This window comes from Erpetoichthys calabaricus, chromosome 4, assembly GCF_900747795.2.
Source record: "Erpetoichthys calabaricus chromosome 4, fErpCal1.3, whole genome shotgun sequence".
NCBI lineage: Eukaryota > Metazoa > Chordata > Cladistia > Polypteriformes > Polypteridae > Erpetoichthys > Erpetoichthys calabaricus.
Window position 1 is genome coordinate 15,090,332 of NC_041397.2, and position 27,740 is coordinate 15,118,071.

Here is a 27,740-nt window from a genome sequence, read left to right on the forward strand (position 1 = left end):
ATAAATATAAGCAGAAAATAACACATTAAAAACATTGTCTTTGTTATATATTGAAAATCCAGTCTTAATTCTGTTAATTTAAAAAGGTCATTTCCAAACACGAGATATTAAAAGTAAACTGATAAAATGCAGCTGGCTGAGTTACACAGGGATGATAAATGCCTAGCGGCTCTCGGAAGTGAGACATTCAGACATGAAATGACTGCAACTGAACTTGTTAGTGAGAAGTCAAGCAAAACTGGCTAACTGAAGAGACGACAATATGCAGGCTTCCGAGGCAACTCAGGCCCCTTCTTCAGGTGAGACGTAATACAGAGACTGGAGTTCCCTGTGTTCATATAGACACCAGGACAAGAAACAACATTAGAAAACCTTTACGTGAGACATCTTTAATGTAAAAAATTAATAGATCTCCTTAGGCTAAGATTCATTTAACAAGAGAGAAGAACAATGTATGGTCAAGATCTTTGGATATGAGAACTGTCCAACAAAGTCTTCTGAAGTTTCTGATGAGTTTTTCAGTACAATGTGGGTGTGTAGTCAGGTTGTCTGCGTCAGTCTGAGAGATGCAAACAATCCTCATGTCTGGCCATAAAACTCCCGTTTCTGTTTAAACCGTGTTGTGATGTGTTATAACAGTTCAAACCCATGCTAAAAGGTAAGCCATTTTTGCAGACTCTTTGCACTTTGACTTACCTGTTCGACCCTTCATGGGATGATCACTTCGTTTTAGTCATACGGTAAATGGGTACGGTATATGAGCAAGAGGTGGGCTGGCTGAGGACGTACTTACTGGGTAAAGTGCTGCAGCTCGGCTCGGTGAGATTACACATCTGAGAATTCTTCTGCCACTGAAAAACAAACACAATCAGTCGCTCTTTGCCGTTATCAATTCGCCAGTTTTCATACTGCACAAAACCCCCCAAACGCCGTATTTGAACAACAAATCTGACGGCAGGCCCTTGACGCGACTTATTTCGAGTGAGTGAAATCCGCACTGCCTTGGCTTTCATTACTCTGGGCTGCCCAGTGTTCTCTACGGGATGGCCATCCTATCTCAGCTGCCTGCCGTGAGCTCCAATGTGACGATGCGGGTTCTACTCCAGGCTCCCATGCAGCTTCTGGGAGCTCTTGAACCCGACACCGTTGGTAATGACACCGATGAGCTAAGCAGTGAGGCACAACAAAGCAAGTGGATGGTGCAAAAAGTGCAAAGTGTTTTTATTTAAAACCAACAAAACAAAACCGTGTGCAAATAAGGAAGTGCAGCGTATCTCAAAAATCTTTAAATAAATAATCCAATAAAACAAGTGAACTGGTGAAGGTTAAAATCCAATAAATAGAAAAATCCTTTTTAAAAATGAGGTTAAAACAATGGCTGGAAGTGGTCCTTTTTAAAAATAAATCCTGGTGCCTTTCTTCTTCTGGTGACTCCCCTGCTTCTCCCATCAGGCAATGCACCAGGGAAGTCGCCCTCGCTGCAGCTGACCTGCAGGCTTCCCGATCCCTGGCTTCGGTTCTGCTCTCCCCAGACCGAGACTTGGGTTCCCCAGCGTCCAGGACGCTCACACTGGGGTATCCAACTCCCACTATCTTCCACGGCGAGCCATCCTTCATCTGGTCACTCCTGCTCCTCAACTACACGCTCAGCAGGAGCGACCACTACCGACTGCCCTAGGTAAATGTTGCATAATTTACTGTCAAATAATGCAAAGAGTACGCGACACGTGTTTCGCCCTCATTTGGGCTCATCAGGTGTAGACACTCCACTGCTCCCCTTGCGGGGATCGAACCTCGGATGTCAGCGTCAGAGACGAAGTCCCTTTACGCTGTAGTTCATTTATTTGTCAGCAATTCAGGTCGGGACTCAGACTACAAATCCAATGAATATATATAACATATACCGTCTTCCTCGCTAATGTTTAGCCCAAAAAAAAGTGAGTAACATAAAAGGCGTTACGCAAGGTACTTTCACGCCTACTTCACTTGGCGCAGTTTACCTAAAAGTCCAATTTGCTGAGATGGACATGAACTACAATCATAACCTGGTGCAGGCCAAGACAGCCTAACCCTAACCCTAACCCTAACCCTTGGAAAGGGCGATCTCGGTGCAGTACGAAGTGAACCCTTGAGGTGTAAGTGTGATCTGACTGACCTAACTACATGAAATAGTGTGCATTACAAGTGAAACTGTGCTCGCTGTGTTAGTCACACTAAGCGATTGCTGTCAGTAATTTGGGAATCTCCTTCACAATGAGTCGAGGATTAACGTGGAGCATTAAAAACAATAAATAATACGTACAAATGTAGCGCAATTCACAGAAAACGACTCTCACAGCTACTCACCCAAATGAGAGGAGCACCTGATTCAGGCTCATGGCCTCTTGCGTGTGCCATCAGATCACATGGTTTTATTTTTCTATAAACCGACGTGTGATTGGGTCGATCAAAACACATACAGATGTGGCAAAAGAATGAATAGCAGAGCGCCGTTGGCCCGCCGATCAGACCCCCTAATATCTTATACCACGAAGAGAGATACACGCAGGTGAGGAGACCTTCCAATGTGTACAACTAACTTTGACATGTGTAGTAAATGTTAATCAAGCATTCCAAAATGAACATCAGTACCAAATATTTACAAGTGTTAAGACAGTAGACACGTGATTTGAGATCAGTTCATACGGTGGTTAATGGAGAGTAAATACGCAACGTCATGCAGTTAAATGAAACTCCCCCGACGTGTCTACTGCCATAAAACTGAAGCCCATCAGTGGATGCCCTCGTCTTCTTTTGTACGCTCATCCTTTTGAAACGTGTGTAGTAGCACATTGTACTGCTCCTTTTGCCACCCCAGGACAGCACAATTATAATGTACACTACTGATCTGTAGAGGGGCAGCAAAAATAAAAAAAATTTTTAAAAATGAATAAATCATCTGGATCGAGACTGACCAACACGATTTTCCTACTAGCCACACAACAAGTGCAGAGCACAACAACAGAAGCTAAATGTATGATAGCAAATACAGGTGCTGGTCATAAAATTAGAATATCATGACAAAGTTGATTTCTTTCAGTAATTCCATTCAAAAAGTGAAACTTGTATATTAGATTCATTCATTACACACAGACTGATGTATTTCAAATGTTTATTTCTTTTAATGTTGATGATTATAACTGACAACTAATGAAAGTCCCAAATTCAGTATCTCAGAAAATTAGAATATTGTGAAAAGGTTCAATATTGAAGACACCTTGTGCCACACTCTAATCAGCTCATTAACTCAAAACACCTGCAAAGGCCTTTAAATGGTCTCTCAGTCGAGTTCTGTAGGCTACACCATCATGGGGAAGACTGCTGACTTGACAGTTGTCCAAAAGACGACCACTGACACCTTGCACAAGGAGGGCAAGACACAAAAGGTCATTGCTAAAGAGGCTGGCTGTTCACAGAGCTCTGTGTCCAAGCACATTAATAGAGAGGCGAAGGGAAGGACAAGATGTGCTAGAGAAAAGTGTACAAGCAATAGGGATAACCGCACCCTGGAGAGGATTGTGAAACAAAACCCATTCAAAAATGTGGAGGAGATTCACAAAGAGTGGACTGCAGCTGGAGTCAGTGCTTCAAGAACCACCACGCACAGACGTATGCAAGACATGGGTTTCAGCTGTCGCATTCCTTGTGTAAAGCCACTCTTGAACAAGAGACGGCGTCAGAAGCGTCTCGCCTTTGGACTGCTGCTGAGTGGCCCAAAGTTATGTTCTCTGATGAAAGTAAATTTTGCATTTCCTTTGGAAATCAAGGTCCCAGAGTCTGGAGGAAGAGAGGAGAGGCACAGAATCCACGTTGTGTGAGGTCCAGTGTAAAGTTTCCACAGTCAGTGATGGTTTGGGGTGCCATGTCATCTGCTGGTGTTGGTCCATTGTGTTTTCTGAGGTCCAAGGTCAACGCGGCCGTCTACCAGGAAGTTTTAGAGCACTTCATGCTTCCTGCTGCTGACGAACTTTATGGAGATGCAGATTTCATTTTCCAACAGGACCTGGCACCTGCACACAGTGCCAAAGCTACCAGTACCTGGTTTAAGGACCATGGTATCCCTGTTCTTGATTGGCCAGCAAACTTGCCTGACCTTAAACCCATAGAAAATTTTTGGGGTATCGTGAAGAGGAAGATGCAATACGCCAGACCCAACAATTCAGAAGAGCTGAAGGCCACTATCAGAGCAACATGGGCTCTCATAACACCTGAGCAGTGCCACAGACTGATCGACTCCATGCCACGCCGCATTGCTGCAGTAATCCAGGCCAAAGGAGCCCCAACTAAATATTGAGTGCTGTACATGCTCATACTTTTCATGTTCATACCTTTCAGTTGGCCAACATTTCTAAAAATCCTTTTTTTTGCATTGGTCTTAATTGATATTCTAATTTTCCGAGATACTGAATTTGGGACTTTCATTAGTTGTCAGTTATAATCATCAACATTTAAAGAAATAAACATTAGAAATACATCAGTCTGTGTGTAATGAATGAATCTAATATACAAGTTTCACTTTTTGAATGGAATTACTGAAATAAATCAACTTTGTCATGATATTCTAATTTTATGACCAGCACCTGTACATTCTTTAATTGTAAATACTGTAAAATACACACAACAGACATATCCGCTATTTACAAAAACCCCACACTGCAGCGCACCAGCCACACCCATGGGTTACAACACAAAACACTCCACTAATAAAACACAAATACCAACGACCATAGAGGATTAACCGAGAATAAGAAAAACAAGGTCCTTTACATGTCCATCAGTAGAATTGCTGATTTTAAATTTTTTTGTTAATTTCTGTTACAGTGAGGGTTACGCAGAGCTATACCTAAATACTGGGAAACATCGATCTCCCACCACCTCTTCACCCCCCTCGCAAGTTCACCACAAAAAGGTAAAAGGGTCCTCTACGTTGACAAGTCCGCTTGCTTTCCACAAAAATGAACTCGGGTTTGCCCGACACCTAAATTTTCCCCCATAACATCCACACCTTTTCCTCTGGTGCTGTTCCTTGCCTCTCTTCTCTCCTTCCTTGCTGCTGTACCTTCAGCCCCACCCCCTTTTAGTTTTGATTGGTCCTCCCAGTCAGGTGCTCCTCCCCAGGCCTATTCAGATTCTTTACTATTTACAGTAGTGACGACACCAGACAATGACACTAAACACTCATGACAACTGTTACCACATCATTTCAAGAAGTCTTTGAGTTGTTCAAGATCGGCCTTTTTTGCCCACGGAGCAGCCGTGGTTGGTAAATAAACCAAATAATTATGAAAAAGCAGCGATGTGCAAACACAACTGTCGTCAAACCTCCATGATATGTAGGGGAAAAAAGGTTCTGCCCAATAAAAGAAGTCAACAACACGCTGACTGGGTGATACCGATATGTTTAGGTCGCCTTAAAGTTTGCAGCCTGAAGCACAACGGAACTAACTGGGAAGTCGAACAAAATCATGAAACATCCTCAGATTCGGAGGTGACTAGGAGAGTGAAAACACGTTCAGACTTTGTAAGGACAGCAACAATGAATTCAGACAAAGATTTTTTTGTGGGGGTGCATTTTCTACATCGGCTCACTTACCCTAAATTTGTAGACACTGCGCAGGCTGTCGAATTTCAGGTAGGAGATGTCAGCTTTGACTTTCCCAGAGTCCATGTCACCTGTATAGATCTGCTTAATCCCAGCCCCTTTAATTAAGGGGATGCATTCATCACAAGGGCACTTTGTCAAGAAAATCATCGTCTTCTCATCATCTTGGATTTCCTTACACCTGAAAAACATACCAGTGCAGAAGCCTGATTAAAACAGAGGAAGACCCACAAAGGCGAGTGTGTGTTGTCACAGATGCTGTGGTGAGTCCATACGTTTCCATAAGGGAGAGCTGGGATGTGGCAACAGCATGCAATGTGCTCGCTGCTCACCAGGGTATCACAAGTTCATAGATGTGAGTGAGCAAAATTTATTACAAATTCAGGGATGACAGGCACAAGACTGGCAATGTGGCAGCTTGGTAAAGGGTGGTGCCACTCCACTTGACAAGCTGCAGAGTTTTATTTAATGCCTCCCATGCTTCGTTAGCTCCCAGGAGCCTAAATGTTTAGCACAAGGCTTTCGAGTTATCAACAACCAGGCTGCGTCATCCAAATGAAACGTTTCCTTTCTAGTCCAACTAGGGGGCTTCGCCCCCTGCTCGCTTCGCTTGCCAACCCCCGTTTTTGTTTTTCCAGATACACACGTTTAAGAGTTTTGTTTCTTTGAATTGTTGCTATTTCATTAGTTTCATTTTTATTTCTGAACCTCTGTAAAAACAATATTTGGAATCTTTCGAGTCCCAATGTGCTGAATCTATTAAATGAGGTCCGTGAGATGTGTTTAATGACTTTGTACCAATCATTCAGGAGAGGTTTCTCTGTTTAGAATTTCAGCACAGACAAAACAATCCACATCATCAGCAGTTAATAATGTTTTTTTGCAAAGTAACCAATAAATGCATGTGAGGTAAACTCCATTTTTGAAATTCTCTTGACTTAAACTTCAAAGCCTTACAATATTTACATACTTCTGACATATCACCTGTGTCCATATATTCGATCTCTATTCGACATTTCGTTATTTCTCCGAGTAATAATTTCTCTTTCTTTGCGTTAATGCAATGTTTACTTTCTTTGTTTTGACACTGTCGTTGTTTTCTGCTTTCATATTCTGTATCTTGCTCTGCTTGTGTTTCGTGCCTACGTTTTTTTTGAAGCTTTTGAATTCCAGTTTTCATTATCTCCAACCTGCTCTCCATGTGTTTGGCCCCCTTTTTTAACCTCTGTATGACGTTTTACTTTGTTTTCTACTCAGTCTTTTATTTCTGACCTCGCTTTATCCTGCTTTTGTTTCAATGACACCTGGTCCGTGGTGATTATATTTTCCCTTTTTCGAGTAATTATTTCAATTTGTTTGCGATCTTGTGATCTTTACTGTACTGTCAATAATGCATCACTGTAATGTGATTCACCTATGCTGTATAGTTTGGACATGTGAGGATGATGTACGTTTAATACGGAGCGTTCGCCCGTGTCACTCTGGGGCCCCCCACTGTTAATACGGAGCTCCTTCCGTACTATTATGCGGTGCATTGTGGAGCACTGCGGACTCCGTGGTGTTTCCCGTTTCACTTTGTATCTCGGTCAGGTCAGCTCTTTCTTTTTGGAGCCGTGCCTGCCTGGGTTGTGGCATTTCAGACGCGCGTTGTAGGCGCCTGCGTTCATTAATTATATCCAGGCGGGCTCGTTTTTGTATCTCGGTCACTCAAGCTCTTTCGTTTTGAACCCGTGCCTGCTTTGCCTCCGCAGTTTGAGACACGCGTTGTAGGCGTCTACGTTCATTATATCTGTCCATGCGGGCTCTTTGTTGTAGCTGTGTTAGTTGTTGAGCTGTTTGGTTTTGGAGCAGACAGTTTTGCTTCCGTGGTTTCAGACGCGTGTCCGTACTATCTTGGGTTTGATGTGTGAACCTTTGTGGACTCCGTAGTGTGTCCCGTTTCACTCTGGAGCGGGGCGTTGACTCCTCTTGCTTTACTATGTCTCCTGCGTCCACAGGCATGTACCTGCTTCCATATCCGGTTTACCATTCTCGGTTAGTAATATGGATCACAACTGATCTTCTCATAGCCTAACTTCATGTGTTTATAACAAACTAGGGGCCTGTGCTACTCACGTATGGGGATGCGGATGTACAATTTAAACAGATTTTAATTTTCATGGGAATTGTTACATATGTATCAACGCAATGTATAACTGCCCGTAATTGAATTTAATTTCTTTCTCTCTATTAAATAAAATGACTTTTTCAAATGTTTGGCTCTGTGATTTGTTAATTGTCTTTGTAAAAGCTTTTCTAACAGGAAACTGTAAATGTTTTAATACGAATGGCATATAAAGATCTCCTTTGGTGTCTAATGTTATCCCCTGAAGATGTCCTACATTACCTTTCTTGGATACATCCTTCTTTCCACAGTAATTCGTGCGTTGGAAGACCGGATGGTGTTAACAGTTGTAGATATTCTTCGTGATATTGTAAGCTGTTGTTTTCATCTTCCGCACGATCACCATCAACTGTTTCAGCTAAGTCAATTGATACACATTTAACCAATCTCCCTTTTAACCGATCTACATTTTTGGCTTTAATTCGTTTGACTTCATCATTTCTCGGTGGTAGGATTGCCCGTGTACTCATTTTTTCTATTGATAACCCTTCGTGATGAAATTCTTCGATAAGATTTGGACATAATTGGTCTTCTTTAATTAGGAACTTCAAGTGAAGAAAACGTTAAAATGTATAAGAGCTGAGAACGCATGAAGTGTGTCTGACAAAAGCATTCACACGAATGAGAGTTGAGAGGACCGTAATCTTATTTGAAAATGTTTGAGAGGAGGGCGTGACTTGAAAGAATCTCAAGGCAAAAGTCTAGTCTTGAGGGACTTGAAAAAAAATCTCTCTCCCAAAAAGTCTCATCTCATCGAAAGGTTTAAATAAAATAGAGATATGTCAAGGATATTAGTGTAACGGTGCGGGTCGGCTCCACGCTCCCTTCAATTATCCAGCAAGCTAAACAACTTTCCCGGAACCACAAAGTGATGCTGAAAATGTTTACTCACATAAATGCTGTAAAACTGTAAATATAAATACAAACAAAACACTAATAAGCTCTTATAGAAGCATCACGTACAAACATAAGGTAAGTACAGCAGCATTTTATAACTAAGCTTCACAGCCGAAAGCTCCGCAAATTGACATGTGAAAATATAAAGTTTAAGTAACTTTTGGTCAGGGAATGTTAAAGTAAATAAAAAGGTATAGTGCATCCAGAAAGTATTCACAGCGCATCACTTTTTCCACCTTTAGTTATGTTACAGCCTTATTCCAAAATGGATTAAATTCATTTTTTTCCTCAGAATTCTGCACACAACACCCCATAATGACAATGTGAAAAAAGTTTGAGATTTTTGACAAAATTTATTAAAAATAAAAAAACTGAGAAATCCCATGTACATAAGTATTCACAGCCTTTGCTCAATACTTTGTCGATGCACCTCTGGCAGCAATTCCAGCCTCAAGTCTTGTTGAATATGATGCCACAAGCTTGGCACACCTATCCTTGGCCAGTTTCGCCCATTCCTCTTTGCAGCACCTCTCAGGCTCCATCAGGCTGGATGGGAAGCGTCGGTGCACAGCCATTTTAAGATCTCTCCAGAGATGTTCAATCGGATTCAAGCCTGGGCTCTGGCTGGGCCACTCAAGGACATTCACAGAGTTGTCCTGAAGCCACTCCTTTGATATCTTGGCTGTGTGCTTAGGGTCGTTGTCCTGCTGAAAGATGAACCGTCGCCCCAGTCTGAGGTCAAGAGCGCTCTGGAGCAGGTTTTCATCCAGCATGTCTCTGTACATTGCTGCAGTCATCTTTCCCTTTATCCTGACTAGTCTCCCAGTCCCTGCCGCAGAAAAACATCCCCACAGCATGATGCTGCCACCACCATGCTTCACTATAGGGATGGTATTGGCCTGGTGATGAGCGGTGCCTGGTTTCCTCCAAACGTGACGCCTGGCATTCACACCAAAGAGTTCAATCTTTGTCTCATCAGACCAGAGAATTTTCTTTCTCATGGTCTGAGAGTCCTTCAGGTGCCTTTTGGCAAACTCCAGGCGGGATGCCATGTGCCTTTTACTAAGGAGTGGCTTCCATCTGGCCACTCTACCATACAGGCCTGATTGGTGGATTGCTGCAGAGACGGTTGTCCTTCTGGAAGGTTCTCCTCTCTCCACAGAGGACCTCTGGAGCTCTGACAGAGTGACCATCGGGTTCTTGGTCATCTCCCTGACTAAGGCCCTTCTCTCCTGATCGCTCAGTTTAGATGGCCAGCCAGCTCTAGGAAGAGTCCGGGTTGTTTCGAACTTCTTCCACTTACGGATGATGGAGGCCACTGTGCTCACTGGGACCTTCAAAGCAGCAGAATTTTTCTGTAACCTTCCCCAGATTTGTGCCTCGAGACAATCCTGTCTCGGAGGTCTACAGACAATTCGTTTGACTTCATGCTTGGTTTGTGCTCTGACATGAACTGTCAACTGTGGGACCTTATATAGACAGGTGTGTGCCTTTCCAAATCAGGTCCAGTCAACTGAATTTACCACAGGTGGACTCCAATTAAGCTGCAGAAACATCTCAAGGATGATCAGGGGAAACAGGATGCACCTGAGCTCAATTTTGAGCTTCATGGCAAAGGCTGTGAATACTTATGTACATGTGCTTTCTCAATTTTTTTTATTTTTAATAAATTTGCAAACACCTCAAGTAAACTTTTTTCACGTTGTCATTACAGTAATCCCTCGCTACTTCGCGGTTCACTTTTCGTGGATTCACGACTTTGCGGATTTTATATGTAAGCATATCTAAATATATAACGCGGATTTTTCGCTGCTTTGCGGGTTTCTGCGGACAATGGGTCTTTTTACTTCTGGTATTTGCTTCCTCAGTTGGTTTGCCCAGTTGATTTCATACAAGAGATGCTATTGGAGGATGGCTGAGAAGCTGTCCAATCAGAGCACGCAGTTAAGTTCCTGTGTGCTGCTGATTGGCTCAGCAACGGAGTGCTGCATTAACCAGGAAGTCTCATCTCACTCATTCAGCATTAACGTGCTCCTGCTACTGCATTCAGGGGATTATCACCTTCATCGTCATCATTTTTACTGTGTAGCATATTCATCACCATCATCACGTCATATATAGCTACGTGTACTTCGCTATACAGTAAGTGTAAACTTATCTACCGATTTCATATTGCTTAGCAGTGTTCCCTGTTATTAATAGAGTAAAGGGTGGGTTGTAAACAATACAGGGAGGGTTTAAAAACGTCCAAATACACGTTAAATAATTAAATAAATATGGTGTCCCTACTTCGCGGAAATTCAGTTATCGCGGTCGGCCTTGGAACCTATCTCCCGCGATAAGTGAGGGATTACTGTATGGGGTGTTGTGTGTAGAATTCTGAGGAAAAAAATGAATTGAATCCATTTTGGAATAAGGCTGTAACGTAACAAAATGTGGAAAAAGTGATGTGCTGTGAATACTTTCCGGATGCACTGTATGTACAATTATATAGGTTTGCAAGTGCTGGTGTATGTAGAACATACAGTTAATAAAATCAATACAGTCAAAAAAACACCAGGAGGACAATCCTGAGACAGTGCTGGGAAGTACAGGTGACAGACATAAAATGGAAAGGAGGAACAGAATTCAGCATTTGTTAGTGAGACCACTGGGGGCCCCTACCCTGTGGCCTGTGTGTGGATCCCAAAGCCTCAGTGCAGTGACGGTGCTGTAAAAATGGCGACGTCTTACAAATCTCTTTTTTTTTTTTTACAATAGACATGATTTTTTCAGACAGACACTTTCGCTGCATGCGAGACGAGACTTTGTGCCAAGAGATTTAACCACACCCGGGGCCAGAAATAAAAGACAAAGAGTAGATGACAAAATACAACGTCGTAAAGAATTCAAAAATGTTGGCGCGATACACATGCAGAGCACGTTAGAGATAATGGAAGTACAAAAATTCAAAAGTCTCAAGAAAAGGATAGTAAAGATCGCATTAGCGCAAACAAACGGAAATTATTACTCTGAAATAATGGAACAGCTAAAAGAGATTGAATATATTGTTCAGATTTAAAATTTAAGTCAGAGACTTGTAGATCGTCTAATTCGTGTTGCCATCAGGGAAAAGTAGTGTTTCTTCCCGATGAAGAGGCTTATCCGCGAGAAATAAAAGATTTGTTGTTTGATGAAAGTGAAATCCCACAAGAGAAAATTTGAAGCCCCGCAAGACAAAACTTCATGCAAAGAGATTTGGAAAAGTCCGCCCACATCTAAAACATTTACAACCACGCACACGGTTCAGTCATTTCTCATTTGTGTGAATGCTATTGTCAGACACATTTCTTGTAGAGAGAAAGAAACGATATTCACTCACGGGTAGTTATATGTTGCGTTGTCACGATGTAATTCCAAACACGGAATCAAAATTCAATGCGATAAGGCAATGAGACAAAAGGATAGCTGCTGTAAAAGGCTTTTAAATCACGAGAAGCAGATCACACAGCACGGCAGCAGCAAGCCAGCAGCTGATCGAGCAAGGAGGAGGTAAAAAACTGTAATTGTTTCCCATTGTATCACCGTTTAAGAGGGGGTTTTGGAGGACCGACCACATCTCCTTGGGGTGTGTTCAGCCCCCCTCTTCACAACGTGAGCAGCAGAAACCCAAAGTGGCCGAAGCCGGGGGTTGGCAAGCGAAGCCCCCTAGTGAAATGTAAAAATCGATCCCTGGGCATCTTTGGAAAAAGAGTTGGGCTGATCTTAATGTCCTGACTAAACTGCCCACCATGGTCTCATCCATTCTGGCCCCCTAATCATCCACTGTCTGTGGCTCTCTCAACGCTTCACCACCTAATAACTTACATGTGGCGAGTGGACTGGCACAAGAATGGCTGCCATGGATGCTACACATTGGTGGTGGTTGAACTGGTACCCCCTCCGTCTATATAAAGTGCTTTGAGTAGTGAGAAAAGCAATATATAAATGTAACTAGTTATTATTAATATTGTTATCTACATGATAAAACATTTTAATGCCCTGAACATTAACATTTTTATATACCAGTCATCATTGTGAGCACAACTCCTAAGCACTCTAAAGATTCACTATAACGTCTTTCAGACTGGACAGGCTTAAGTGAATTGCTCCGCATCTCATAGTTGACCCCCTTGGCCTCCAGGAGGTCCCACTATCTGCCAATACACAGCAGGGCACCATCAATGCCAGCAGCTTCTCCAGGGTGGCACTTTACCATCCTCTTTTCTCCACAGATTGATCCCACCTTAAAAGCAGCTGTCAGATGTGCAATGTGGATTCTTCATCTTCACAACAGTAAAAAGCAAGCTGAAAAACTTGGAATGGCCCGATGACCCTGAAAAGATTTGGGTTTTGTTTTTTTACTTTTTATTTTGCAGAGTGAGGAAGTTAAACTTTTTATAAAGAATGCCAGCAAGTATACTCAACAAAAATGAATGCGTCATCCGACAGATATATGCTGGCTCTAGGAAATCTTCCCAAACCCCAATGGTATCTTACTGATCAAAGTCAAAGCAAAATGATGCATCAGTTAATAAGGAACATTTCTAAAGACGACTGGAATGGCAGAAGAAGCTACAACAAGCAACTAAATACGGAGATCAGGAGCTCCCAAATGAAGCTCCACACTGTGCCAGGTTTCTTGATAAACAAAGCAGGCTTTCTAGGGCATACGTACCTGAATGTCAGGGCGTTCTGCTCTGCATGTATGATGTACCTGAACTTCCGAATTTCTCTGTCTTTTTGCTTATCGTCCATCTGTGGAAAATCAGCATATTCTGAGCCCATTGGGTAGGCATTATATCCACAGCCAATCAAGTACATGTTGCCTGTGCCATCACAGCTGCCCTAAAACACAAAAAGAAAATGACTGAAAATGACTGAACTATCATCAACCCCACAAGTTTCTTTTTTTGGTGATTGTACATTTGCAGTTCAATACCAACACATTTTTGCAAAGTATACAACATCCAGGGTGCTATATAGTGACTCTATTACCTACATTTACATTTATTTGCAATGCAGATGCTTTTAATCAAAGCGACTTAGAGAGGAGGTCAACATAATCTTGCTTTGTAAAATGGCTTGGATAAATTAATAATAATAATAATAGTAATAATTGGGTAAACATCAGTTTGGGGGAATGTTTAGGAAAAAATGTGAAAGGCCAAGGGTACAAATTGACCGCCAGAAGTGGAGAACTCTAAATCAAATAGAATACGAATCTTTCCTTAGTTACATGAGCCTCTCAAAGCCATTATCTTAAAATGGCCTCCACACTCAACAACAGATTGCATAACTGACAGCATTTCACAAAACAGAAAATTAATGGAATAATCAACCCCAAGAATAATTTTCTTTTCATATATTACTTACCCCACATAGCCTGTAGTGGAGGCCAAAAAATATTTTAACCTAATCTTTTCTTGGAGAAAGTACATGACAAACATTCTGAATGAAAGGAACCCAACAGTTACCAAGGTTGGACAACAGCAAACGATGTGAAAGATGTCCATGGCGCAAAAAGAATAACAAATTCTCAGCTAATTAGTGCTGCCCAATTCACATGTCCATACTCCATTTGTCTGTGCAAAACATGCAAATTGCAAGCACGTTTTGCTAAAATATTAATAACTAGACATTAAGCCTGTTACAATAACGGGCGCTAGAACAGTAGTCCATAAACATTAGTAGGAACAGTCCATATTAAATGGCAAGGGACCTTTTACCTTATTAAAAGTTTTCCGTAAAATGCCTGTAATTTTCTCTGACAGTAATACTGGCTTTGCTGTCCGTAATATGCGTTTAATTTTCTATCACAACAGTGGGCAATCAGCAGATTCTCCCCAGCAACTGATGTAATGTGCGCAAAAATAAATCTACTTTTAAAAGTCATCGTATTGTAATATCATGAAAATTCGTATATTTAGGAAAACCCCTTCAACGATTGACACTTTACCGAGCCAAGCTTCTTAATCGCAAATCTGACATCCTCAGAGTGAACACTTGCACAACAATGGGGAAGCTGGTCTCCGCGTCTCAGTACCCGATTGGATTTTTCGTGTTTTATGCTTTAGGTCTTACCTCATTTACCAAAATCCGATTGGATCTGCTGCGCGATATTTTATAGGTCCCGCCCTCTCTGTCTTGTGTGACGCGTCAGGCGGCCTTTGAAGCATCGCACCGTGCCCCACGCATGCACACTTCACCAGAAGACACGCACACACGGACACTGGACGCACACAGGGGTTTTATTAAACAGGATATTTACTTCTGGAAAACTCTGTGTACAAGATAAACAGTAAAGACACTTTCCCATAATTCCATGCTTTTAAATTGATGATACGCTTCTCCCACTCATTTATTGGTCAAGAATCCTGTCTTCAGTCGGAATCTTTGTCTAGTGTCCAGGATGTGAAGATGGAGAATTCACATTACACAACAGGACAAGTTTGGTATTTTTTCCAAGTCAAAATTATTTCTTCACAGACATGGAATTTAAGCATTGGCCATACAAAGGTGTTTTCTAAAGTTAAGGATTATCTATAAACATAGCTGAATTCTGAGTTAGTGCTCCACCGAGCGTCCACGTGGATAGTTGTGTTGTGTGCGGATACCATACTGCTTGATTTCCATTGCACTTCTCAAAGTTTTCTTTGAGATGAACAAAAACAAATGTGAGAAACGGCATCAGTTTACACTGAAAGAAAAATTAATAATCCTGGAAAAAGTTGATTCTGGAATGAAGAAAAATGACGTGGCAAAAGCATTTTGGAATCGTGCCTTCATCTTCATCTAACCACTCATTTTAATCCTGTATTTTCATATCAACATTCCTGATACCTTCACCTTTCTTTATTTTCAGATTTTGTATAATGGAAACAGTTTGCAGGTCATGTTTTGGCTCATTTTGTGTCTCATTATTGTTTGGTTGCTAATTACGGAAAAAGAAACAGTGAAGGGGTCGGAGTCTTCAAGAGCAAGTCAATTAAAATGAATTCAAAAGAAGTTAATTAGCAGCAAAAACAGGTCGCTAATTAAGAAAAGGGTTAGAATGAGAACCTGCAGTCACTGCGGCCCTCCAGGACTGAAGTTGGGGACCCCTGCTGTATAGAGAAGGCAGGTCCAGTCTCAAGACTTCATTCAGAATAGGAGCACTTTGGAGTTGCGGCACAGGCGATCATCCTGCTTTTGCTCCCATGTGCAGGTTAGAAGACCACCAGCAGCGCAGAATCACGGCTATGTGTGATGGGGTCAGGAGAAGAGAGATCAGGAGAGTGTGAGGAAGAGTAGATCAAAGCCCGGTGTTAAATGTTAAACATTGAGAGACAAGCACGGTATGGTATGGTATGGTAACCCTGATCCTGCAGAGGACAACCAATTGTTTTGCCCGTCCATATTTTACAGTTTACCAGACACAGCAGAGCAGCTATGGAGCTGTCTTTGTACCTCTGCCATTAGAAATGGTGAATCGCCGGTAGCCCCGGTCACAATACTATACGTATTTTCCCCATATTCATTATAATGAAATTTCCGTTATAATGAAATATGTTTAGGCTCCCGTGAGTTTCATTATAACGGGATTCCACCTGTATATTGCATGTATTCTTCTTCTACTGTCCTTATGTCATGAATAAAGAGTATTACAAGGGTAAGTCAATAGTTAGGACACTTTTGTGATAATTTTGTTTGGGTTGGCCGTACAGCTTTTCCACGTGCATGTGTGCGTCTGTGGTCACGGCAGGAAAGGCTCCAAACTTGGCCAGTTTCTTTTGCGGTTTCCTAGGAGCACCAAAGAAGAGCCGCAAGCAGTGATGTGCTTATTATGGGCTGAAAATATACCAGGAGTTGAAATCCTCATCGGTTCATCAGATTTACGATAAGGACTTGCTCAGTGTTGTCGTCAGTTGTGGACGTGTATGGGCGTCCCATCCTTTCTTCGTGCTTAACACTTGTATAACCTTTTCTCAACTTCTCAGTCCATTCGCAAACACTCTCCAGTGTATTGTGCAGTAAGCTTTCTATGGATTTCAGCCCCTGGCACACCTTCAGTCCATAAGAAGTGGATCATCAGTCGCTGTTCTTTGGTGCAAAATGAGAATAGAACGGCCAGGGTTATTCCTAGAAAACAACAAAAGAGCCTGAATGATCACGACCGCGACCACAGACATGCCATGTTCCCCACAAGTGTGTGGTGTAAGCTGTACAGCCAACCCAAATCACTGACTTTCCCTCGTGTTTTGGTTATCAAAGCAAGCGTGTTTAGTTTATTTATTGAAAAAGACATCAAGCAGAGAAAAGGAACGTTGTTTTCTGTAGACTTAAATATTCATAAAATGAATGGATTTCCTCTCAGTTCTGTTTCATGTTGACAAGTTATATTAACCATAAAAGAAAAAAACAAAAATGAATGTAATTCTATAAACTTCTAGGAATGTAATTCTATAAACTTTTGTCTGGGCGCATAAAGTGAACAAATTTTATGGTCTGTATTCACAGTACATTACACTAAACACACCCTTGTGGCTGCCATATCTGTACATTCAGGAAATTCCCCAATATTGCGATTTATCGGCAAAGCCCCAGGCCTGCTCTCCATTATGGGCCAAAGTAACCAGCAAATTTACATGGAGACTTCAACGGAGATTTTAACTCTTTGTGTATGTCCTTTAAAGATGTCACATTTAAGAAATGTGAACTACAATTACCACAGACCCTCCACAGCCAACGTCACTTTAGTTGGAATCTGCTGTCTGTGAAAGCCACCACAAGCCTATCTGGGCTACATATTTAACTACACTGTAAAGTGCTATTAAAAAAACTTTATATCATGTAATTTGCAATATAGCACCTCTTGTCAATTTGGAATACAACTCACTGTTACGGCAATATTTAAATGATCAAAATGTGATGTTCGACTCTTTGAAAGGAAATTAAAAAAAGATAAAGGCCTCAAATCGGTAAGTCCCAGAATGCACCTGAATGTTCTGCCATGTGTACATTTTCTAACTTGCTATTAGTTGTCAACGTTTCTGCTTCCACTACTTGACTTGATAGTCTGTTCCAAATTCCAACAACTTCACAAGGAAGTTGACATGTCTGTCTGCATTCCAATGGACAGATTGTTAAAACGTGGTAGAGTTATTTTTATGGAAATATGTTGGGAATATCTCAAATCAATTTCAAATTTCTTGAAATGGCCAGAACTTAAGAAACATAAGAAATATGACAAACAAGTAGAGACCATTCAGTCCATCAAGGCCATTTGTTTAGCTAATAGCTAATCTGTCCCAATATCTCAACGAGACTCCTCTTCCAAGTTGTTAAGGTTTCTGCTTCAACTTCACGTCTCGGCCACAATTCATCGTGTAAAGAGGTGCTTCCGGTCTTCAGTTTTAAATGCGCTTCCCCTTCATTTCCCCTGATGTCCGAGTACAAGATTCACCCTTGAGCCAAAAGAATGCTGCTGATCTGCTTTATCAACGCCTTTCAGGATTTTAAATATCTGGGATTAGGTCCTCATGGAATCTCCTCTGCTTGAGACTAAACAGGTTTAATTCTTTGAGTCTGTCACAGCAGGACATGTCCTAAAGTCCCATGATGCACTTGGTTGTTCTCCTCTACACAACTTCAAGTGCTGCTCTGTCTTACCTGTGTCATGGTGACCAGAACTGCACACAGGACTCCAGATGTGGTCTTACTGGTGCATTAATATACTTTGGGCTGCATGTCCCTTCACTTAAAAGTCAACAGTTTTTATGAAATAACCTTGCAAATAACCTTAATCAATGAAATTGCTGCGTCAACACATACAGAACTGTCATTTAAATGCACTGAAGAATTTTCTAAATCATCAGACGTAAAACATAGAAACAGTCTGTGTGATTTCAATTATAGGTTTGTTTTCTGTTTCAAATTTACCATGAAAGGGGTTCTTTCAACTTGTGTATTTTCCTCTTTTATTTGTCCAATAGCCAATCCTGACAGCAAAAGTGATCCCTAACACCAGCTGCTGAAACACCAGGACATTCGGTCTCCTATGTGGCTCACATAAACTTCTCCAAGACCAACTGCCTGAAGTCATACCAGTTCAGTTAAATGATCCTCTTTACCATAAAGGCAAAAAATGCAACTGAAGAACACAAAACACCACTCAACTTAACCAGAAATGAATGGAGATGAATGGAAAGGAGCCCCGTAAGCGGTTATACACACAATGAATACACATGTGCTCAATATTCATAATTACACTACTAATGGCTCCATTATCGACAAACTAGAAAAAATTCAATATTTTTCTGATACTAGATTTTTCCAGCAAAGCACTACGTCACATTCTGTCCATCAGGGTCTGTTGCAGCTAACAATTTAGCTTGAGGCCTCAACACAGATTTTAACATTCAATCAGGTACTTTTGATAATTTCAATTAGCTATATACCATCCACGACTGACAACTAATAATAGTATAAAAAATATAAGTTTGACAGCTGTTGTTTTGGATTCTGTAGGTCAAGGATTTAAGTGTGCCACTGTAATCTGTGAGGGTTACTGACACACAGTATTTTATTTATAATGAGACTCCAACTGACAGGGTCACAGGACGACCTGAGTGTTACACAATGCTGAAGTACGAATGTGCCCTGTTTGGTCATGATCAATAAATATGGCCAGGGTCGAAGTCAGCTAAGTCAAGGTTTCCCAAGCCAGCAACCTCTGCAGTAAACGCATGTTATTTCCTACTCACGCTTGTCAGCAAACAAATTGTACCCATGTTTGGAAAGTTCATGTACAAAGAGAAGGTATAAAAATCGGACAACTGCACTGAACCCTAGAATTCACCTATGGACAGATGGCAGACATTGCTCCTGCCTGCGCCGATCGATCGATCGATCGATAGATAGATATGAAAGGCACTATATGATAGATAGATAGATAGATAGATAGATAGATAGATAGATAGATAGATAGATAGATAGATAGATAGATAGATAGATAGATAGATAGAGAACCCCTCCTCACTAGATAGATAGATAGATACTTTATTAATCCCAATGGGAAATTCACATTCTTCAGCAGCAGCATACTGATACAATAAATAATATTAAATTAAAGAATGATAATAATACAGGTGAAAAAAAAACAGACAATAACTATGTATAATGTTAAATATTAACGTTTACCCCCCCGGGTGGAATTAAAGAGTCGCATAGTTTGGGGGAGGAATGATCTCCTCAGTCTGTCAGTGGAGCAGGACAGTGACAGCAGTCTGTCGCTGAAGCTGCTCTTCTGTCTGGAGATGACATTATTTAGTGGATGCAGTGGATTCTCCATAATTGATAGGAGCCTGCTGAGCGCCCTTCGCTCTGCCACAGATGTTAAACTGTCCAGCTCCATGCCAACAATAGAGCCTGCCTTCCTTACCAGTTTATGCAGGCGTGAGGCGTCTTTCCTCTTAATGCTGCCTCCCCAGCACACCACTGCGTAGAAGAGGGCGCTCGCCACAACTGTTTGATAGAACTATTTCTGCGACTTCCAATTTACGAAGGAAGCCCAAATTTCCCATGATCATCCTTTACATTGTACTCAAAAACATAAAGTATGTTTCTTTTTGCACCGTGCCCCGTAACGAACTTCTGGAAATAACATCTTCTTTTTGGCAATTCTCATCATTATGCCGTAAGGAACTTTCAGAACTGACTTCTCCTTTATGCGGTTTCATTCCTTATTTCCATTAATAGATGATTTATTTCACGACAGAGATGCACAAGGCCAGCCCCCAGTCCCCCTTCCTTTTTCCGCAGGGCCGATGTCCACGCATCCACCATGTGGTTGGCTCCCTGCCTATTAACGACATCCCGTGCTCATGTGCCTCCTCACTCGCTTCCTTACTTTCCTCAGATGTTTGTTGTGCTCACTGCTCCCTTCTTCTTTACTCCACCGCTTCAAGCCTGTTATTCTTGGTCTTACTTCACGTCTTCCTGCTGGCGACACCTGCCTTTTCGTTTACTCCACCGCTTCAAGGCTGACATTGTTGGGCTTCTTTATTTGCTCACATGCGTCTTCCTGGTGCCGACTTCTGCTTTTCATTCCCTGCTCCACCACTTCTCGCCTTCCTTTATACTTTCTTTCTCAACAGGTGCAAGTTTACCCCGAATAACATGTCTATTCAGGTGATCACCGTCGATCACAATTTCACCGACCCGTACCCTAAGCTCAGCAGACAGCTTGGTCATTTTACAGCCCGAGGGCAGAACTGCAAACATCATTTACAAAGAGACCCTTACAAACTAAAAATGTGTATTTCTCATACACAACATTTACAATCATAAATTAAACTCTTTACAATCATCAAATTCACTGTCAATACTAAAATAAGCCTACGACAATTACATTGACAATCATGTTACATTATTTTTAAAATGGTTCCTTTGCTTTTTCATAACTTCTTTAACACACTACTTCCACGCTGCTAAGCACAGGTATTTTGCTAGTATATATTTATATATACGGTCATATGAAAAAGTCTTAATTCTTTAGATTTTTGTTTCTCATTGGCTGAGATTTCAAAGTAGCAACTTCCTTTTAACATCTGACATGCCTTATGGAAACAGTAGTATATCAGCAGTGACATTAAATTTATTGGATTAACAGAAAATATGCAATATGCATCATAACATTAGACAGGTGCATACATTTGGGCACCCCAACAGAGATATGACATCAATACTTAGTTGAGCCTCCTTTTGCCTCTAGACGCTGTCCTCCTATAGCCTTTGATGAGTGTCTGGATTCTGGATGGAGGTATTGTTGACCATTCTTTAATACAAAATCTCTCCAGTTCAGTTAAATTTGATGGCTGCCGAGCATGGACAGCCTGCTTCAAATCATCCATTAGATTTTCCATGATATTCAAGTCAGGGGAATGTGACGGCCATTCCAGAAAATTGTACTTCTCCCTCTGCATGAATGCCTTTGTAGATTTTGAACTGTGTTTTGGTTCATTGTCTTGTTGGAATATTCAACCCCTGTGTAACTTCAACTTTGTGACTGATGCTTGAACATTATCCTGAAGAATTTGTTGATATTGGGTTAAATTAATTGACCCTCGACTTTAACAAGGGCCCCAGTCCCCGAACTAGCCACACAGCATGATGGAGCCTCCACCAAATGTGACAGTAGGTAGCAGGTGTTTTTCTTGGAATGCGGTGTTCTTCTTCTTCCACCATGCAAAGAAAGTGCTTTTTGTTATGACCAAATAACTCCATTTTTGTCTCATCAGTCCAAAGTACTTTGTTCCAAAATGAATCTGGCTTGTCTAAATGAGCATTGGCATACAAGAAGCGACTATGTTTGTGGCGTGAGTGCAGAAAGGGCTTCTTTCTCATCACCCTGCCATACAGATGTTCTTTGTGCAAATTGAGCTGAATTGTAGAACGATGTACAGATACATCATCTGCAGCAAGATGTTCTTGCAGGTCTTTGGAGGTGACCTGTGGGTTGTCTGTAACCATTCTCACAATCCTGCTCATATGCCGCTCCTGTATTTTTCTTGGCCTGTCAGACCTGCTGGGTTTAACAGCAACTGTGCCTGTGGCCTTCCATTTCCTGATTCTATTCCTTACAGTTGAAACTGACAGTTTAAACCTCTGAGATGGCTTTTTGTAGCCATCCCCTAAACCAGGAGACTGAACGATCTTTGTTTTCAGATCTTTGGAGAGTTGCTTTGAGGATCCCATGCTGTCACTCTTCAGAGGAGAGTCACAGGGAAGCACAACTTGCAATTGACCACCTTAAATATCTTTATATCTCATGATAGGACACACCTGTCTATGAAGTTCAAGGCTTAACGAGCTCATCCAACCAATTTGATGTTGTAAGTAATCAGCATTGAGCAGTGACAGGCATTCAAATCAGCACAATGACAAGGGGACCCACATTTGTGCACAGCCAGTTTTTCACATTTGATTTAATTTCATACAACTAAATACTGAGTCACTAAACATCTTTGTTTGGAGAACACCCCAGTACTCAGATGTTCCTAGGAAATGAAAGACATACCACTGTTATCTTTATTGTTGAAAGGAGAGTCAATTATTATGCAGGCTGACAGGGGTTCCCTAACTTTTTCATATGACAGTATATATAGATATATATATATATATATATATCCATCCATCCATTTTCCAACCCGCTGAATCCGAACACAGGGTCACGGTGGTCTGCTGGAGCCAATCCTAGCCAACACAGGGCACAAGGAAGGAACCAATCCCGGGCAGGGTGCCAACTCACCCCAGGACACACACACAAACACACCCACACACCAAGCACACATTAGGGCCAATTTAGAATCGCCAATCCACCTAACCTGCATGTCTTTGGACTGTGGGAGGAAACCCACGCAGACACGGGGAGAACATGCAAACTCCACGCAGGGAGGACCAGGGAAGCGAACCCAGGTCCCCAGGTCTCCCAACTGCGAGGCAGCAGCGCTACCCACTGCGCCACCGTGCCGCCCCCTATATATATATATATATATATATATATATATATATATATATACACACACACACACACACACACGTTTAGTAAAGGCTGCCATCTCTAACAAACCTCTTCCCAGAGAGCATGTGCCTCACGATGCCTATGAAAGTTACTTCACCCAATGCGTTATCTATTTGGCATGGTTTCTAGCTATATGATATAATAAAATGTACTCGGCCAACATACATGTAATTACAGTCTACTTTCACTGTTACTGTTATTTTTGGATATGACTCTTTCCAAAATTATTTAAAATATGAAAATGTGATATCTGTCTCTGAAGAAGTAAATAAACAAGTTACAAATGCTCCATATTTCAAAACACCTGAAAGTTACGCCATGACATTTTCTAACATGATAGAAACTGGAAATAAAAAGTACTGGCAGGAACCCCAGATGGACAGTGGAACATTCAACCAGCACACACAGTGACTGGGCCGGGGTGGGACACAACGGCTCTGCCTCTGCAGCAATGAGCTAGCACTCCTGAATGCTGCTGCAGATTCATCAAAATACAGGGATCAAGGACATTCAAGAATATTCTACTTACAGATTTTTTTTGTGCCCAGATCACAGCGCCAACACCAGTTTTTGGGTCCTCTGGAAAGCAAGAAGACTTGGTGAAAATTGAGATGACATACAATTCACATCAACAAATTCTGGAAAGAAACGTACTGGCCAGTGTCAGAAGGCTCCGTCTCAGTTGCAGGTCATGGACCCTTCAGGGTAATGACACAAACCACACAGCTAAACGTACCCAAGTGGCCATCTATGAGCTCTGATTTGAATCCTATCTAACATCTATGGAATGAAGTGAAACAAACAGCCAGTAGAGGACCCCCTTCAAACTTGACACAGCTGGAGCAGTTTGCTCAGGATGAGTGGGCCAAACGACCTGTCGACAGGTGCAGAGGTCTCATGGAGAGCTCCAGGAACCGATGGTTTGCAGGGATTGCCAACTCCAAAGGTTTTGCAACAAATGATTACATTAAGGGTCCCAACATTTCTGTCCATGCCATTTTTATTTGTGTTATCATCTGAAATATTCTGGTGATCCAAAACTAAAAAGCCAAGTCCGATTTTTGTTAAATGAGGAATAAACGATGATGGGTGTCAATGATTTTTATCGGTTTCAAGTTATTTCACAGACAATTATGGGCTCTTCTTTTTTCGTGTTAGGGTACCAATAAACTTGTCCATGTCTATAAAAGACATTCTGCCTCTGAAAGTTAAAGTGCACGATTAAAGACCTCATCCATCCATCCATCCTGCACAATCCCCTTTTTCCTTCCTTTGTTGTGACAAACAGGACAGGGTCATTTGCACCACTAGATTCAAGGCCAGACATTATCCTTGGGTCACAAGACTGCCTGGCATTTCATTTCATTTCATGTATGGTGTTGTATTTATTGCCTGTTGTTGCTTTTGTACTACTTTCACTATTCTCTAGAGACGCACAGGTAAGGATTCCATTGTAAATCATGCACGATGATATATTTAAACGTGAACTTGAAAAACAGCACCGAACACAAGCTCCAATTTCAAAATGTAACAGCTCTAAATCTGATATAGTAATTAAACCATTCACTAATATTAAATGAATATTGATGGCACGGTTCTGCTGATCAGATAGGTACCAACGAATTACTGCTTTTGGCACAACCAGTTACATAAATAAACTATACAGCTGCCGTCCTAAATTACAGAAGCAAGACAAACGGTATAAAAGAACATCTCACCAGTTCGATATGCCAAAAGTCTGGCTTGCACCACACAGTGCCGCGCGATGTCCTGAGGTAAACCGTGGCAGTGCGCCGTCTCTTCCGAATGGAAATCTCCACAGTAAAATCCATAGTCCCTACAGTTGGGAACACTGGCATCAACTGTAGCCAAAAGCAGTATGAGGTCCTTCATTTGTTGCCGTAGGTTTGAGAAATAAGGGTTCTCACAAAAATTTTCCAAACCCATTTTCATCAAGATACATTTATGTGTTTCTTCATCAGAAATTAGGAAGATTTTCTCGTAATCCTTCAATTGTTTCTTGCGGTTCTCAAAAAAGAACTCATCCAGATTAAAATTAGGCTCCAAGAGTGCCATTTTTTGTAGAAATTCGCACTTCTTTGATGTTTCTTCTACAAACTGGTTCATGTTACAAGCTAATGGTTGGAGCAGAACACCTATATGAGCGCGGCTATTGGAGCGGAGTCTTTCTGCAGCATTGGCATCCAGTTTGGCATCAAGACTTGAAGCACCAGTGAGCATCTCGCTCTCTATAAGGCTGATTTCAGGATCTGCTGGCCAGTAAGAAATCCTGTTTATCCCAGCTAAAAAAAAAAAAAGAAAGAAAAACAGAATTAAGAAGAGGAAATGCAAAACAAACTAACCTAGTGGCCAGCACCATGTCAGCAGGGAAAAGAAACACACTATATCTATATACGAGGGCGCTGTGCTTGACAACTCCCGGGCCGGTGCTACACGCTAGCCTCTTTGCGGCTCCGACGCTCACTTATGGGGATGCGGATGAACAATTTTAACAGATATTTATTTTCATGGGAATTGTTACATATGCACAATAGAACTAACTATTTTACATTACAGCAAGTAATTAACCATATCAAAATATAGTAAAATGTTTCCAGGGCAAAATCTAACCTGCGAACGTTGCAATCGAGCTCCAGCCTCACTGGCTCATATGTTTTGGGCCTGCGCCAAATTAACATCATTCTGGACCAAAATCTTTAAGTGCCTTTCAGACAGCCTGGGAGTCACAATCCCTCCTAACCCATTAACAGTTGTGTTTGGTGGGCTCACAGAGGGGCTTAAAGTGAAGAAGGACAAAAACTGTAATGGCCTTTACTACACTATTGGCACGTAGACCTATCTTGCTAAACTGGAAGAATCCTAACTCTCCTATTTTAAGTCAGTCGGTAACTGATGTTATATATTATTTGAAATTGGAAAAAATAAAATTCTCACTTAGAGGATCTGTGCAGAAATTTTTCAAAACCTAGCAGGATCTAATCAATAACATTTTAGAATAAGCTTTTAAAGCACTGAGAAAGCAGATTCTCTCCCGATTCTCCTTTTTTTTAAATTTCTTTTTCTTCTCCATTTATCTATATTCACTTATTAATTTATCTATTTACTCATTTTTACTAGGTTTAAGTTTTATTCTGCTCCCCATGCTCTCTTTCTCGGGGTGGGGGGTTGATATTGTTTTCAATCCTATTCTTGTAAAATTGATCTATTTGTATGGAATGTTGTGTGATTTCAATAAAATCAATAAAATTGTTAAAAAAAAAAAAAAAAAAAATAGTAAAACAATTTGAAAGTAAATTACGTTTCATGTAGCGTTATGAGTTATTTGTTGAGTAATACAATTTCGTTCTGTTTACCTTTGAAATAAACTCGCAAATCTTTTTAAACTTACACTTTTACTGTAAAACTTCAGTAAAAACAATTTTAATTAAATTTTCGGCAATATCGCATTGTATTTTGATTCTGTGTTTGGACTTTCATCGTGACAACGTAACGTATAACTGCCTGTTATTGAATTTCATTTCTCTCTCTATTAAATAAAACGACTTTTTAGAATGTTTGTCCCTGTGATTTGTTAATTGTCTTTGCAAAAGCTATTCTAATGGGAAACTGTAAACGTTTTAATACGAATGGCATCGAGATCTCCTTTGGTGTCTAATGTTATCCCCTGAAGATGTCCTACATTACCTTTCTGGGATACATCCTTCTTTCAACAGTAATTCGGCCGGTGGAAGACTGGACAGTGTTAACGATTGTAGATATTCTACTGGATATTGTAAGCTGATGTTTTCATCTTCTGTACCATCACCACCAACTGTTTCAGCGTAGTCTATTGATACGCATTTAACCAATTTGCCATGTAACCGATCAACATTATTGGTGTTAATTCATTTGATTTCATCGTTTCTCTGTGCTAGGATTGCCTGTGTACTCATTTTTTCTGTTGATAACTCTTCATGATGAAATTCTTCAATAAGATTTGGACATAATACGTCTTCTTTAATTGGGAACTTAAAGTGAGGAAAACGTCAAAATTTATAAGAGCTAAAAGAGCAGGAAGTGTGTCTGTCAAAAGCATTCACAGAAATGAGAGGTGAGAGGGCCGTGTGCGTGGTTGAAAATGATTGAGAGGAGGGCGGGACTTGATAAAATCTCATGGTCAAAGTCTCGCAGAACATGAAAAAATTCTCGTGAAAAAAGTCTCGTCTCATTAAAGGATTTTTTTTTATATAATAAAGACATACCTATACTTCACACATTTGCATCTGGGAAACCACCCTGGGGCTCATTTAATAACTGTTATACTGCGAGCCACAGGGTGGATTCAGCTGACACCGTGTTGGTCTTTGGTGGGAATGACAGGTACAGCTGCTTATCATCAGCATAGCACTGATATGAAAAAACCATGTGATACAATGGCGAGGTCTTGTGAAGAGAGA

The 27,740-nt window shown here is 41.1% G+C and overlaps 1 protein-coding gene across 3 annotated transcripts in view; it reads right to left on the reverse strand.

The window, feature by feature from the left end:
• Window positions 1-27,740, reverse strand: part of cdadc1 (cytidine and dCMP deaminase domain containing 1) — a 70,647-nt gene that overhangs the window by 6,174 nt on the left and 36,733 nt on the right. Inside the window, exons 4-8 of one of the 3 annotated variants that reach the window (XM_051926347.1) lie at window positions 25,002-25,586; window positions 23,813-23,862; window positions 13,399-13,478; window positions 5,633-5,822; window positions 794-851 (exon numbers count right to left, since the gene is read on the reverse strand). In XM_051926347.1, coding sequence (XP_051782307.1) covers window positions 794-851; window positions 5,633-5,822; window positions 13,399-13,478; window positions 23,813-23,862; window positions 25,002-25,586 — 963 coding nt within the window. Of the gene's footprint in view, window positions 1-793; window positions 852-5,632; window positions 5,823-13,398; window positions 13,569-23,812; window positions 23,863-25,001; window positions 25,587-27,740 lie in introns of all 3 variants that reach the window. The other 2 variants (XM_028799180.2, XM_051926346.1) reach the window with 2 other exon arrangements.